Source organism: Macrosteles quadrilineatus, unplaced genomic scaffold (genome assembly GCF_028750875.1).
Source record: "Macrosteles quadrilineatus isolate MER2022 unplaced genomic scaffold, UCM_ALF_1.0 Scaffold_2__2_contigs__length_208266976, whole genome shotgun sequence".
Classification (NCBI taxonomy): Eukaryota; Metazoa; Arthropoda; class Insecta; order Hemiptera; family Cicadellidae; genus Macrosteles; species Macrosteles quadrilineatus.
The window spans coordinates 20,258,075-20,275,726 of NW_026542595.1; the positions used below are offsets into that span (position 1 = coordinate 20,258,075).

Genomic DNA, 17,652 nt, shown 5'->3' on the forward strand with positions numbered 1-17,652 from the left:
TAAAGTAATTTTTTATTGCACTATTCAAAATAAGTATTTTGTTCAGAATTTATTCCTCTACATAGACAAATCATAATATACAAAAAATAATTATATTTATAGATTTACTAGCAATAATACGGAAAAATTGGAAAACCTTGATTTCTTCAGTTGATAGATCCACAAATGCCCTCTGCTAATAAATCAATATGATAAAACCATACATTTTTTGAAGCCAATAATATCTATATATATAAAAGGCAAAGCCCTCACTGACTGACTGACTGACTGACTGACTCACTCACTCACTCATCACTAATTCTCCCACTTCCCACTTACCTAGGAGGCTGAAATTTGGTACACTGATTCTTTAGGCATTAAATAGGAAAACTAAGTGGTTTTTATTCTGATCGGACTCTTGGGCTCCGCCCCAGTGGCTCTGGAGTTTCCCATGTTAACCTAATGAGTACTCATATTTAAATGGAATTAATTAATCATAACAGCTGTTTCAATTAAACAAGTTGGTTCTGTTCTATGATGTTCAATAGCATTAAAGTTACAAGGAATACCAACAGAGTGCAGCACTATCATTTTTTTAAATATTTGACAACAGCTAATTTGAAACCAAAATGTGAGTGAGCGTAGCGAACGAACTTCAACCCGGAGGCGAGGTAGCGTAGCGAACGAGCTAACCTGAAGGCAAGTGAGCGCAGCGAACGAGCTCCAACCGTAAATGTGAGTGAGCGTAGCGAACGAACTTCAACCAGGACGTGTGAGCGCAGCGAACGAGCTCCAACCTAAAGGTGAGTGAGCGTAGTGAACGAACTTCAACCAGGACGTGATTGAGCCATGCGAACGAGCTCACGTATGAAGTTAAACGGGGCAAAGCCCGCGGTTACAGCTAGTCATTCTATATAAGAATAACTAAATAAGATAAGTAATAGAATATTTGGTTTTCACAAAAGCAAAAATGTAAACAAAACAACTGATCAGCTGATATAGCCCACAAAACTTCACTAACTTTTTATCCTATTTTGGATCACACATGTATAAATATTTATGCAAAATAATGCATAAATATTTCACCTAATACAAAATAATAAACTAAAACGAAAATTACACTGTAAAATATGGATAAAACCCACACTTCGTCTTTGTTATCGTACAAAAACTCACGACGACGCCGCCATTTTAGGTTAGACGATGACAAGTGTTCTGTTCCTTTAGCTTTAAAAAATCAAAAGCTTCTATTTGTGTGACCAGCCTAACAACATTAAATTCTACTGTCCTTCGTCTACAAGAGCGTATATAAAACAACGTTTTTGTACTTTTCACATTGTATATATATGCGATTTAGAAATCAACATTTTATGTCGATCTGCCACATGAACAATACGTAAAAATAGGCTATTTACAAAAATTTTTCATCAGCTGTTGGAATGTATTATGACGTTATACTTTATACAGAATAAAAGATTACTTCATGCTTGTTGCAGTGGTACCACTTGCTTTTGTCAGAGACAAAAATTACGTCTGCTATTTATTTTTGAAATGACTCATCTTTTACGATTGCGCAACAAAACATGGCGTTCGCGAGTTTGCGAGCATTTTTTGTTTAAATGTAACTCATAAAGATAGATATATTTATGTTATAAGGTTCATTCTTATAATAAAATAAAACTTCGGAATCTTATCTTTCCATTGGTATAAGAGTTATGTCATTTCACCGACTTTAAATGTGCTTAACATGCAACTGAAAAAAACGTTACATAAATCGACATATTCTGTCGCCCGCCACTCCAGCGGCACATTTTGAAATCGACATTTTCTGTCGATCTGCCACTCCTAGGGTTAATAACATTCAAGGGCTCTATATTATGCTTTTACTTAACTGAAAGAATACATCAAAGTAACCTCTCTGAAAAGTTTGCAGCAAATTAGAATTTTCCAGATTTATGACTTTACATAAAAATTATTACAAATTTAATGTTATATTACAAAACATGACATGATGCAGAAGAAAATCAATGTTAAAATTAGATAAAAAAAAAACATTGCTAAATACATTATTTTGACAAATTCAGTAACTCCCTATAATGATTGTGTTGATTAAAATACAATTTAAATTTTAACAGCTGTTTCATTAAAAAGCAGTGACAAATTATCCATATGAAAATAATATAAACAAATCTGGGAAAAGAACTTTAAAGACCTCTGGTGCAGAGCCCCAAGAAAATTTACTTAGATTTTCTTTTGATGGCTCATCTACAAACCGAGACCTTTATTTAGACTACTCTACCATGTTTCTACGCCCAGCCGTTCTCTCAAATTAGTGGAGACAAAATTTCAATTAAATATTTAGATTCCGCCACGTTAATCTTATAGGAGAGCACCCAACTTTGATGGAAGATCCTGCCCAAACTAAAAAAGATTTCAAAAAATAAAAACCACTTTGCAAAATTACAGATCAGGGCCATTTTTTGGACACTTTAATCATCAAAATAGGTTCAAAAGTGAGGGAGGAGCTATGTTTACAAAAATCGGCTTAGCGTATTATATATATATATATCAATGAAATTAATGTCAATGGAAGTACTAGAAACAAAATTGGAGACGTTCTCCTACCTTATTTGAAGTTCGACTAGTCGGGTCAAAGTCAAAGTCAAAGTCAAAGTCTTTATTGCCATTAAATACAACAAGTACAATAGGCTCGTCATTTAAATAAACAAAACATGCAAAATCAAATCCATCAAGAAACAATTCAAATAAATAATCTCTAGTCAAAAAACAAAACAAGAAAACATGCACAAACCATGCAGGTGTACCTGAAAATGACTCAAATGGTTACCACCAGATTGCTTTTGTCACAGTTGAAAAATTCGGATATGTGGTAAAAAGGATTAAGAGTGAGCCAATTTTTTACAAAAGTGGAGAATTTTTTTGTGTGTAAATTTCTTGTACATTGGGGCAATTTGTTGAAAAGTTTAATGCCTGAAACAGGAAAAGAACACAATGATTTTTGAAGCCTATTTCTATGTACAAAGATACTAGGTGGCGTTCGCAGAGGCATCCACAAAATTGAGCGGAGTCATCAACGGTTCATATTATATTGTTCTTTATCATATTGCAGTAAAAAAAATCGTTTTTAATGCATGCGTTGCGGGTCTAAAGTAGCATTTTTAATATTTAGGGAGTAGAAATCGTTTTTAGCCTCTATGGAGTAAAAATCAGCTGTTGTCAACTAAGTTGTAAATTTCGATTTAAACGATTGCATGTATCGAAAATATGTATCGATTCATGCTTCGTAATCATTTTAACAACAGTCTACAGTCTCTTCCCGTAGCATATTAGCATTGCAGATACATTTATCCATTCCCAAACTCAACACTGCTCACCTTTACTACTTCCTTCACCACACCCTACGTCGTGGACCTGTTTCCCTCTCTTCCCATAGCATTTTAGGATTGCAGATACATTAATGTAATTGCCAAAGACAGTTCCCACATTCTGCACTGCTAAGCCTTACTACTTTCTTCACCATTTACTACATCATAGACCTGTTTCTTTCCTTTCTCACAGCATTTAAGTATTACAGATTAATTTGATCTAACTGCCCAAACGGTCCCCCCACTCTGCACTGCCAGCCTTTACTACTTCTTTCACCACTTCCTACGTCGTGCGGCCTGTTCCCTTCCCTTCTCATAGCATTTTAGCATTGAAGATACATTAATCTAACTGCCAAAGACGGATCTCACACTATGCTGATGCTCATACTTTACTACTTCCGTGGACCTGTATTCACCACGTTCCATAGCATTTTAGTATTTCAGATACGTTAATCTAATTGTCGAAAAATTCCAAAAATCCGTACTGCTTGCCTTTACTACTACTTTCACCATTTCATATGTCGTAGGCGTGTTTCCATCCCTGCTCATAGCATTTCAGCATTGCAGATACATTAAAACTGCTACAAACAGTTTCCAGTTCCCACACTCCACACTGCTCACCTTACTACTTCTTTCACCCCTTCCTACGTCGCGGATCTGTTTCCTTCTCTTCCCATAGCATTTTAAGATTGTAGATACCTAAATCTAATCGTCATAAACAGTTTCCACACTCCGAAGTACTCGATTTTACTACTTACTTCACCACTTTCTACGTCACGACCTGTTTCCCTCGCTTTCCATAGCATTTTAGTATTGCAGATACCTCAATCTGAACGTCATAAACAGTTCCCACACTCCAGACAGCTCGCCTTGACAACTTCCTTTACCACTTCCTACGTCGGGGTCCTGTTTTCCTCCCTTCCCATGGCATTTTAGGATTGCAGATACCTTAATATAATCGTCACAAACAGTTCCCACAGTCCGGACTGCTTGCCTTTACTACTTCCTTCACCACTTCCTACGTCACGGACCTGTTTTCCTCCCTTCCCATAGCATTGTACGATTGCAGATACCTTAATCTAATGGTCACAAACAGTTCCCACAGTCCGGACTGCTCGCCTTCACTACTTCCTTCACCACTTCCTACGTCGGGGGCCTGTTTTCCTCCCTTCCCATAGCATTTTAGGATTGCAGATACCTTAATCTAATCGTCGAAAACAGTTTCCACAGTCCGGTCTGCTTGCCTTTACTACTTCCTTCACCACTTCCTACGTCACGGACCTGTTTTCCTCCCTTCCCATAGCATTGTAGGATTGCAGATACCTTAATCTAATGGTCACAAACAGTTCCCACAGTCCGGAAAGCTCGCCTTGACTACTTCCTTCACCACTTCCTACGTCTCGGACCTTTTTCCCTCCGTTCCCATAACATCATAGGATTACAAATACCTTAATCTAATGGTCACAAACAGATCCCACACCCCGAACAGCTCGCCTTTACTACTTCCTTCACGACTTCCTACGTCGCGGACCTGTTTACTCCCTTCCAATAGCATTTTAGGATTACAGGTACCTTAATCTAATCGTCATAAACAGTTATCACACTCCGGACAGCTCGCCTTGAATACCTCCCTCACCACCTCCTACGTCGCAGACCTGTTTTCCTCCCTTCCCATAGAATTTTAGGATTGCAGATACCTTAATCTAATCGTCATAAACAGTTTCCACACTCCAGACTGCTCGCCTTTACTACTTCCTTCACCATTCCCTACGTCGCGGATCTGTTTCCCTCTCTTCCCATAGCATTTTAAAATTGTAGATACGTAAATCTAATCGTCATAAACAGTTTCCACACTCCGGACAGCTCGCCTTTACTACTTCCTTCATCACTTTCCTACGTCGCTTACCTGTTTTCCTCCCTTCCCATAGAATTTTAGGAATGCAGATACCTTAATCTAATCGTCATAAACAGTTTCCACACTCCAGACTGCTCGCTTTTACTACTTCCTTTACCACTTCCTACGTCACGGACCTGTTTTCCTCCCTTCCCATAGAATTTTAGGAATGCAGATACCTTCATCTAATCGTCATAAACAGTTTCCACACTCCAGACTGCTCGCCTTTACTATTTCCTTCACCACTTACTACGTCGCGGATCCGTTTCCCTCTCTTCCCATAGTATTTTAAGATTGTAGATACGTAAATCTAATCGTCATAAACAGTTCCCACATTCCGGACAGCTCGTCTTGACTACTTCCTTCACCACTTCCTACGTAGCAGACCTGTTTTTCTCCCTTCCCATAGAATTTTAGGAATGCAGATACCTTAATCTAATCGTCATAAACTTTCTCCAAACTCCAGACTGCTCCCCTTTACTACTTCCTTCACCACTTCCTACGTCACGGACCTGTTTTCCTCCCCTCCCATAGAATTTTAGGAATGCAGATACCTTCATCTAATCGTCATAAACAGTTTTCACACTCCAGACTGCTCACCTTTACTACTTCCTTCACCACTTCATACGTCATGGACCTCAAGCTAGTGTCGTCATTTGATTATAATTTATGATCCATACCGTTTCTGTTCTAATATCTGTGGAATAATGCTATAAGCTATTTCTTTATCTACTGCATTCAAAAGTCAACAGCTGATCATATGTCTTTGTTTATGTGTCAAATACTGCTTCCATAAGGATTACATTGAAACTTTGAGACCCAGTGGGGCGGATTCCTGAGAGACTTTTTTAACGCCATATAGATGTTGGCACTCACCGATATGGTCTTTATCACCATACAAAATTTGAAAACGATTGATTCAGCCGTCTAGGAGGAGTTTGCGTATTACGAAATGCATAAAAGTCGATGTATAAGAGCTTCGCTCAATCAAACTTATTTCTAGTATCATAACTATGTACATCGCTATTTACATGAAGAGAGTCTTGTCTGGCTTTTATTGCCACCAGACACTGAAAAATGTACTCATTTACAATTGTCAAAATTTCATTTTCAACAAACAAAGGTCTGCAATGGTCAAGGTACCCAGCATTTGAAATTACTCTAACAGCTCTCTTTTGAATTAAAAGAATTCTCTGAGTACCAGTGGCATGGCCCCACAGCCTGGTTCCATAGGCTAAAATAGACTGAAAAAAAGCATGGTAGGCCTGCCTAACTGTTGGCCTTGGAAGCTCAGACATTAGCTTTCTAAGCAGGAACAACACTCTGCTAAGTCTCTTACACAGGACATCTATGTGACCTTCCCAAGACAGCTTGGGATCCAGTACAAAACCTAACAGTTTTACAGACAAACTTTCAGGTACATTAGGCAAAAGGCTGAAAGTTATTTCCTGGGTTTTCAAATCATTAAGAGCTAATTTGTTTAAAATGAACCATTGCTGAGCCAAGGCCAAAGAGTCATGCACTGCTGACTGAGCCAGGAACCAGTTTTTATCAGACGAAAATAAAGTTGTGTCGTCTGCAAATAGAATAATGTGACTATTAACATGGTAATGCAAATCATTGATGGCAATCAAAAATAAGAGGGGTCCCAAGATAGAGCCTTGGGGAACTCCATGGAGCACATCACCTTTCTCTGAAAAAGTCCCATTCCAACTAACAACTTGTTTCCTATTTGACAGGTAAGAGGAAACCACTTTGAGGGCAACATCTCCTAGACCATAGAATTTAAGTTTTACCAGAAGGGCATTGTGAGGAATGCAGTCAAAAGCACGTGACAAGTCGCAAAGAATACCGTGTGTTGACTTTTTGGACTCAAAAGACTTGATAATTTCACACACCAAGGACTCTACAGCTAATATTGTCGATTTGGCTTTCCTAAAGCCAAACTGTGAGGGAACTAGGAGATTGTTCTCCTCAAAGTAGGAATACATTTGAGAGAACATTACAGATTCCATAACTTTGGCAAAAACAGGTATGATAGACACAGGTCTGTAACTAGACAAACTTTCACGGGGACCTTTTTTATAAATTGGGACTGTTTTAGCTACTTTTAGGGCATCTGGGAAACAACCAGTTGCAAGACAGTTGTTTATCAGAATTGTGAGCTCAGGTGCAACTGTGTGTATAACTTGCTTAACAATATCTGTTGACAAATCATAAACATCCCTACTTTTAGAGGCTTTGAAGTTGTGAACAATCTTTACAATATCATTTGGTTTTGTGGGAGTGAAAGAGAAACTTGTGTTTCCCTGGGAATATTAACAGTAAAATTGGAATCTACAAAAGGTATATCAGGTATTTTCCCAACAATATCGTTGACACTTTGGATAAAAAATACATTAAAATCAGTTGCTGAGAACTTCGACTCCAAGTTCACTGTTGGTCGAGGTCTGCTGTGATTAATCAAACTCCAAGCTGCCTTACATGGGTTGGATGAGCCTGTGATGAAAGCAGCGTTTGCAGAAATTTTTGCGCTTTTAATACCGTGGCGATACTCCCTGCGCAGACTTCTTACCAAGGGCAGTAACTCAGGCTGACTCGTGGACTGCTCATGGACCAGCATGATCCAGTTCTTCAGATGAGCTAAATCCTCATTATACCAATCAATCTTGCTAGGTGTAGCGTGCAATTTAGTTTTAGGCTGTGAGATTCTTTTTTTCTTTAGAGGAAAACAGAAATCAAAAATACATTTAAAACTATTTAGGAAAAACTCAAAACAGTCTTCGGGTGAAGAAAACATAGTGTGGGCCAAGTGTAAGCCACTAACAGCCCTTGACTGCAACGATTCAGTAAAATTTAGTACTGCATCGTCATTAAAAGATCTGAAATCAACAAACTTGTCTACAGAACAAAGACTATTTTTATGTACACGGTGAAGGTTTATGTACATAAATACATGTTTGTGATCAGCCACCTGATCTCTGCTTACACCTGCTTTAAAATCAGTCTTACACATGTTAGTAAATATATTGTCTAGAGGAGCAACACCACGAGTGGCCTCGGATATCACACCGTACAAATCAAAGCTTCGCAATAGGTTCTCGAAGTCCTTGGCATCACTGGGGAAATAGACAGGGTTCACATTATGATCGGTACCTATTATCACATACCTCCCTAATGTCAACAAAAATACTAAACATTTTTCCAGTATATCAAAGAAATTACCCATTTTACCGCTTGGTGATCGGTACATAGTTACAACCACCAATGACAAGTCTGTAATAATTGAAGCAGAAAATTCAACCTCTTTATCAATTCAAAATTCAACCTCTGGGTCGGTATCAGGTATGGAAGTGACTGTCCTATGGTCGCCACGGACTCTCTGTGTAGCGAGGCAGTTGTAAGCATGCGCGACTGGCAAGCGCAGGCGCGAGAATCGGGAGCATGCGCGAGTTGCACGTGCATGTTGAGGAAGCGGGAAATTAAAATCGTATTTGCCTCAATACTTGTCTTGCTTGTCTATATTTTGTCTATTGTTGATATTTAACAAAAAAATTTTACCATTATTTTAGCATGTTACATTTGCAATCGTGGTAAGTGCTCAGGGTATTGTCCGGTTTGCAGGAAATGATAACGAGTCATGGCGTTCACAGGGATGTTCTCGAAATCACAGTAGACAATGATAATGTCTTAGCATCCACGGGGTTGTTAAGAATTTTGTCGCATACGCAAAAGTCGATGATGATGTCTTGGTGTTCACGGGTTATGCTATTAAATCCGCAACAATACAATTATGTCTTCGAAGTAGCAGGTTTGTTTAAAAATTTCCTGCAATCGTAAGAGAGGATAGCATGTCTATGCGATTGCGGGAGATGTTGAAGACAATTTTAAGGTTAGATCCTACCATTTTACGTAGAGGGCAATTTACTGATTTGTTTCCTTTTTAACTTATTCAAACTATATAAATTGGTATTAACACAAATTTATACATTCAACATAATTCGGAGGCTAATATCAAAAATGCTATTTAAACTCTTGCTTGACCAAATAAAACCATCTATTAGAAACCTAATACACTTAGGCTAGCCTGTAGTATCTTGATTAAAGAATAAAGCACAAATAATATAATTCCCCTTAAAAAGAAATTGAGAAAAATACATTTGGTAAACACTCTCAAACCTCACTAATTCGAAACCATTGACTATAAATATTGGGTACATAAATCACTTAAATGGGACACGCTTAAAACGAGCTTCAAAATTTACAATAGGATAAAAAGAAAATAAATAATACATACATATGATTTAAATTCAATGTTAGAACCATTGATTATACAACTAAAGTGTAATTTTAAGGCGGGTTGTGGAATAAAGCTTAGAATATCAGATTAAGGCCACACTGGATTCAATCTAGTTCATATGGACTGAAGTGGATCTAGTACAACACATTCTGAAGTAGACAAAATGTTCTTTATTCAGTCGAATGTGACTGCTTCCTCAAAATAAAAGTTACTAAAGTGGAATAAACTTGCAGGGTTAAGTAAGTTTAGGAAAATACATAAATTTTTCAATTTGTGTCAGTTGAGTAATTATTTTAGTAATTACTTTATTGCCTTAACTAATTATTTGGCAAGAGTGTAGGCCAAGCCCAACATTATTACATGATAGGCCTCCCCAATAGTTAAACATTTTTTATGTCCGAGGAAGGGGGGCACCCCCCATACCCCCTGGCTGGATTCGCCACTGTATTGGGCAAGTATTATCTAATGTTACATATTATAGTTTAGTTTGATAATGCAGTGACGATTTTTAATGTCTTGTGTTATAGATTTGGACATGTCTTTATGGCTGAGACTGGAACTTCAGTTGGTGAAATATCTGGGCAGTCAAAGCCCATCAATTCCTGTGACTTTAGACCTGCCAGACCATTCAGGATTGTAACTGGGAGTGAAGACAACACAATTGGTGTCTTTGAAGGACCCCCTTTCAAGTTCAAAATGACTAAACAGGTGAGTAAGTTCCTTCACTTGATCAGTTTTAGTCGTTCTGTCAGTCGGTTTTAGAACCAACTGAGAACAAAATGGCCGGCTTGGTTGGGTTTTGTTGCTACTTGTTCAGTGTCGATTGAACGGGGAATTGAGATTGGAACCGGAACTTTGGATTGACTTAAATTTGGAGGTAGGATATTGCTTAAGTTGATTAAGGTTAAAATTGGACAGCTGACACCTAAAAACTACTTGTGTACTCTGGTTTGCTGTTGACTGGTACATGTTAGGAACCTGACTATAGTAACTTATAACTTGGTGTTAGGCTTTAGGCATATTAGTGTAGGTCGCATTTGAACCCTATCTTGGCTATCAGTAAATTTAACCTTCACAGTGTGAGTTGTTACTTGTAATAGTAATACAGTGTGGCCACCTACCTGGAAAACTGGGAATTATGGGTGAGTTTCGTATTGTACCGGGAGTTTTCAATTTGCCTCAATTGCACATGAAGATGACGTTTCCGTGACCGGGGGAGACGATGATGATGTCCAAACAGCCGTGGGATTTGTTAGTGATTTTACCCTTATTGCAGGAGACAACGATTACGTTTCCGTAACCGCGGGTGACGACGAGACATGTTCAGGATTTTCAAGTTATCTCGGAAAACGATGATGGTGTCTCTACGACTGTGGTAGATGATCACGATATAACCTCGAGTTTGGCATGACCAAAAATTTCTAAATAGCACATTTAAAAAGTTGTATTTTTATGTTTTTGTAATATCTTCATTTACCTTTAATGTGGTATTTATTTAATGTGTTTCAAAGGGTTTGAAACTTGAATTGGCTGTGTGAAATTTTTGAAATTTCCAAATGAATTATTACTGTAGGCCACTGGAAAAACAACCCATAACTTCAAAATTATATACTGTATGCAAGTACATAACGACAGGGGTTGGTGTAGTAATCCTTACAGAAAATTTGGTAAAATTAAAATTATTAGTACCGGTATTAAGAATCTTTTTTCAGGTGTCTCTGTACGGGGATTCAATAAATTTTAGTCGAGACTAATATTTATTGAATTGTCGAGATCGACATATCACTATTTTTTATAAGTTATTGATACATTGCAGGTTTAAGGATTAGTTTTTAATTTTCAGATGATTTAATCAGTAATACCCTATATACAAATTTCATACTTGTAGTAATATTACAGTAATTATAAATTTTGTTTCATTAACTGAGAATGCTTTTTCTGATAACCTAAATAGCAAACGGTGTTAAGCTTTAACATACAGACAGCGTAGCGTAGTGCAGCACATGTTTTAAATCAAAACCATGCATTGAAATGAGGTATGACATACTAGTAGTGTATTTCGGGGTAGCGTAGTGCAGTGCAGCGCAGCGTACAGCCGAGGAACAAATTATTTTGTTTTTCTCAGAGCGTATTGGAGTGCATTCGACTGCAGACAATAGAAAAGTTAATACTAGTCTCTCTTCTGCACCAATAAGGTCTCCTACAATTAGTTGTCTGCTTCGGGAATGTTGCTGGAAGTCAACAGTCCCGGAAGATCAAATAATTTATACCTGTGCCGCTAGGTCAAAAACTACAATGTTTGCAGTGTCTGTAGATCAAAAGTCCCAGTAAGTCAAATAATACAGTCCGAGCTAAAAACATGGTCTATGTTAAAGCAATTGACTTATTGGGAATTTGACCTAATGCAACAGCAGTTTTAATATAACGAAATACGGTAAAATACAAGTTCAGTTTCGCTGAGTCAACAGTGCCGGAAGATCAAAAGCAATAAAAGTGAACGTCGATTCAGTGTAAAGTAGACCTCCTGCAACGCTTACTACACCAACAAAACTCGTTTTTAGTTACTTCGTGTTTTGTCATAATTAGAATAGAGCTAAAATTATCATATTTGGTACATAGCTTATCTATTAATGCTTCTTGCCAACTGTTTGGTCAACACTGTAAATAGGTATAGCCTTTCGTCAAAATTTGTGGCATAAAATACCCGCAAGGACGATCTGAAAATTTCTGGTTATTATATACGTTTGTAAAAGGAGATCCATTTAATTTTAGAACTATTTTATGAGTTATAATGTAGTCTACATATAAACTGTGTAAATGTATTACGCCTCGGAAGGGTTGAAACCTGTCCAAACTATCATATATATTATTAAAACGTAAACGGGGTTTTTTCGAGATTCTGATTCAACCAGACGATGGATTTTCATTAGTTTTGTGTTGAAAGAAAGACAATTTTGAGAACTAGGGAATTTCAAAGCCATAATTTAAAATTAGTGTCCCAGTTTTTTATAAATTAAGTTTTAGTTTTTAAAAAGTCTAGCAGCCGATGCTAACCTTCTCCAATAAGTCAATGCTTCTAGCTAGCTTTTAGTACAATATAATTTGCTTAACATAACAGCTATAACAATCAGCATTTGTGACACAAATTCAGCATTTGGAAGAAAAAAATGCAAATACATACTTATGGTTGGCTTATTTATACTATGTGTAATGCTGACCATTGATACATTTAATTCTTCGGTACGAGGATGGCAGATTAATTAAATATGTATAGTAAAATACAGTAGTAGGATGTTCAAATTATTTTTTAAAGTATCCTTATATATAATACGTGAAGGCGATTTCTACAAAACACTACTCCTCCGTTAATAATGGACGGATTTTTACAAACGACGTGTCAAAATAAAGTATTTTTTGTGTAGACGCCACCAATTCCTGTAATAAAATTCCTCGGGTTTTGCCCCACAGAACATCAAAGTTGGAGTTTCTGCCATAAGATTAACATTGGGGAATTTAAATATTTAATTGGAAACTTTGTCCCCACTAATTTGAGAGAACGGCTAGGCGTAGAAACTTGGTAGAGGTGTCCAAAGAAAGGTCTTGGTCTGTAGATGAGTTTCCAAAAGAAAAACTAAGCAAAATCCCTTAGGACTCTGCCCCAGAAGGCTTTAAAGATCCCTCCACAGAGTTGTTTACATTTTGGCCATGTGAATAATACTTTTTAATAAAACAGCTGTTCATTTTTAAATTGTATTTCAAACAACACACATTTATTGGAAGTTACTGAATTCGTCTATGATTCTACCAAATAAGTATTTGCAACGTTATTTTCTGATTTTAAAATTGATTTTCTTCTTTATCATGTTATGTTTTGCAATATTACGTTCCATTACGAAATCAGTTGAAAATCCTTTTATAACAGCAATTCTTAAATTATTAAATTATTATTATACCTATTGTACAGGTTGGTGTCTGCCCTTTTCACCACTTTTGCCTACATTTGATCATATTATTCTACACATATCAAATATTTATGTAGTTATATCTGCTCTTATCGTGTCAAATAAAATCCAAACATAGAAACCTTGCCTTAATTGGTACCCATCTAGACAAATTATTTGCACCTTCCTATATTACAGACTTTGGCGCACTGGGTTGGTAACATTATTTAAAATAACATTTTGGCTGTAAAATATGGTACAAAAAGAAAATACTATTTAACTAGCTACTGTCATGACACAAAGATCATATTCCTTTTAAACTAGATCACATAATCCTTTACTTATAAAGGATTATTTACTTAAGGATTTACTTATAAAGGAAGTTGTTAATCAACGTATCTTAATACGTTGATTAACAATATGTAAACCTTAATATATACGCAACAGCCAATTTACAGTATTTTTGCTTTTTGGAAATGTCCCATTGCTATGTCATTTGCATTATTTGTTGCCAATGAAGCCGCAAGACCATATGAACTAGGAGGCCCCTAACAGTTCAAGAATAAATGCCAACTTCACTTCAAGTATTCCACTACACCTAACATTCCGTAGAGAGATTATATTGACAACTTTATGTTATTGATAAGGCTGAGACAACTAATTGACATCCCCCATGTCAAGGAATTCCAGCTTTAACAGTAACCCACAATCAATAACTCAAAACTGTGCTAGAGGGTTTATTCATTGGCACAAAAGTACGATATGAACTGACGCGACGTGACGAAGGAAAATCAAACTTACACTGAAACGGATATACCTCCCTTTGAAATTAGAATATGTCTTCCGAAAAAATATTTTCTTTTCAAATAAAATCATATTACACTGATGAAATCATGAAAGTAGGCCTATTTAACTACAAAAGATCCACCAATACGATTTTAATACTATCTAAAGGTTCTTCCATAGGAAGAGATGCCATATAACATACTAATAATAACTCCGATGACGTATTGTATGGGGAATATTTTCATTGAATGATCAACCAAATTTGGCAACTAACACAATTAATTAATATCATTATTGTTTTACACTTATTTCTCTTTAAACAATGCTAAATGCTCAAAATATTTACCGGTATATTTCACCCAATTTATCGCAGTTAGATGAATTAACGTAAACATTGAAAGTAACCGTCGTTTTCAACGGGATTCACCTAGTTCTTTGTAATCGTCGATTTGTTTTAGTCCAATATAATTTGTTTTAACTAACAGCTGGTTGAATGTGCTATGTATACTTATAAAAGGCAAAGCCCTCACTGACACACTCACTCTGACTCACTCATCATCACTAATTCTCCCACTTCCCATTTACCTAGGAGGCTGAAATTCGATACACCGATTATTTGAGCATTAAATAGGAAAACTCAGTAATTTTTATCATGATAGGGCATTCGAGCTTCGCCCCAGTGGCTCTGGAGTTTCCCATGTTAACCTTATGATTTTTCATATTTAAAAGGAATTAATGAATCTTAACAGCTGTGTCAATTAAACAATGTATGACAACAGCTAATTTGCAACCAAAAGCTGAGTGAGCGTTTCGAACGAACTTCAACCTGGAGGCGAGTTAACCCCAAGGCAAGTGAGCTCAGCGAACGAGCTCCAACCTAAACAGGACGTGATTGAGCCATGCGAACGAGCTCATCTTGAAAATTAATTAGTTAAACGGGGCAAAGCCAACGGGTACAGCTAGTTATTCTATAGAATTATTAGGTTTTTAGCGAATTTCGCATATAGGGAATAAGCTATTACCGTAGTACTCATGGCAACACCTGGACCCGGGACCGATGTAATTTTTCGTTTTGAGTCCCTAAAGGCCAAAAACACCATCCGTTCAAATTCATATATATGTAAGTGTATAAGACATTTTGGGGACTTGACTTTTTCGGGTCTCAAGAATTTATACGAAAATACACTATTGCAATATTTTGAGGACTTGAATTTTCGTATGTGTATAAGACATTCTGGGCACTTGACTTTTTCGGGACTCGAGAATTTAGTACTTTTCGAGGACCTGTGCAAATTATTCCATTCCAAATGCAGCGCGTTATCGATCTTCACCCTTGTGTGGGCCTCCCATTCACTGACGGAATGTCTCGTGGCGTATGACGACCGGATATAAATAGTCACTTTACACTCACTTATCTCGTTATTTTTTTCAGCATATTCGTTGACCCGTCTGCAGGTCTTATGTTGACGGGCTGTCTGAGCGTCTGTTGTAATAACAGGAATTCCTTATGTATGTTTGCTGCTGATTACGGTGAAGTATTGTTAGAAATTCCACCTAATCTTTAGTTACCCATTAAATTCATAGAAATAATAATATTTAACTGTTTGACGAGTACCCCTATTGTATTCAAAATACTAAACGGCCCAACCCAATATTTAATACAAGCCAAAGGTGTCTTATAGATTCCGAGTAAATTATTATAAACTATCAAATGGAGCATGTAAAGTGCATTATAAATAATCAACAAACCCTAACATAATTGACTATTGATTCAGTTACTGATTCGGGAATTACAATTGCTGATGATAACTGAATGCTCTGACCTGAAGCAGCGTTCTTCTTTACTTCTTTACCTATAAGACACATGGGATACAGTCTTTCTTCACTGATCACGTAATGCGTGATTTTCTATAAAGTCTTGGAAAAATAAAAGGAAAATAGATAGAATACAGGTTTACTGTATGTGGTTTACACACAAATATTCATCAAACTGTGTGATAGTTTGTTATAGCAATGAACAATTTGAGAGTATAGTTTTGTTTAAGTCGATGGAAAATCTCTGTTGATCCTGTTTTACAAGCAAACCAAAAAGATACAGTAGTCACCACTCTATTCTAACCAGAAAATTGTAATCATATGATTCTATAAGCATTGGTAGGATTATAGAATAGGTAGGATTATAGCAAACTCAAACGATCATGATGATGATAACGTTAATGATGTCGCTAAAATGTATCGTTTGAAATTTAACAGCTGAAAATAAGTGAAATAGAAAAGGTTTTGGTTCAATCCATCAAATTGTAATTGGACACTAGTAAATACTAGTGCACTTGTTGCTACCTCCCCCCTTCGGTTTCATGTATTCCTCTCAATCAGTTCAAACCTAAGAGGATTAAACATTAATGTTACCTAATTAATGTTAAATCCTCCTAGATTCAAACCTGAAACACCCAGATCGAAACTCGCCTGTCATTATTTTACCATCGCCTTTTTTTTAAATATATTTTTCAAAAAAGAAAGATTATATTGATTTACTTTGGATTTTAAAAATGTTAACGTTTTATTTTGTTAAAGATTTATGGTGATACGTAAATATTGTGGTGTAGTAAAGTATATTATATTTTAGTTAAGTGTTAAATTTTGAAATTTTAGGGTGAATCGAGATGAATCTTTTTTTATAACATGGGTCTCTCCTACCTTAACATACATACCTAGTTTCATAAACATCGGTTGGAAAAGTGCAAAGATAAATATTTGTATGTAAAAAATACAAAATGGTGGATATCTGGTTAACAAAACGATTTTTGAAAAAATGTTATCCTTGATTTTCTGTTTATTTTGACCCAAGGAATTACTAGGTAAAGTATCTCCCCGCTTATTTTTAACACCCTGTTTATGATGTATTCTTATAAGTGAAAAATGTAAGCTGGTAATACAGAAAGATGTTAAAAATAATATGAATGTACTGGTGATCTGTATATTCATCTTTTTCTTGTTCTTAGAACTGTAAATTAAAAGTCCAATCAGCAGTCGCATCGTACGATGTAGTTCTTTCCATGCGTTGCGAAATGCTAAATTTGCCGTCCTCTTCAACCCAAGTTATCTATTGAACCACTGATTGTAAAAAATTCCAAAAACAATATATTTTACGCATCACACTTTTGGCTACAACTTTGCCACAGACAAAACCTCTCTAACCCAAAAACAAAAAAAATCTCGCATGCTAACTTTTTCATGTTAGAAATCACGATTTAAAACTATTTCACCATACATATCAATTTTTATTAATTAGATCGGTAAATAGTTTAAAGTTCCAACAAAATAGTCATCAAGTAGGACTAACCAAGAAGCTCTGTGCCAATTTTC

At 36.3% G+C, this 17,652-nt stretch overlaps 1 protein-coding gene across 1 annotated transcript in view; it reads left to right on the forward strand.

Annotated features, from left to right (window-relative positions):
* Window positions 1-17,652, forward strand: part of LOC128985756 (actin-interacting protein 1-like) — a 58,689-nt gene that overhangs the window by 17,068 nt on the left and 23,969 nt on the right. Inside the window, exon 5 of the mRNA XM_054405603.1 lies at window positions 10,087-10,267. Within this exon, the coding sequence (XP_054261578.1) occupies window positions 10,087-10,267 (181 nt within the window). The remainder of the gene's footprint in view (window positions 1-10,086; window positions 10,268-17,652) is intronic.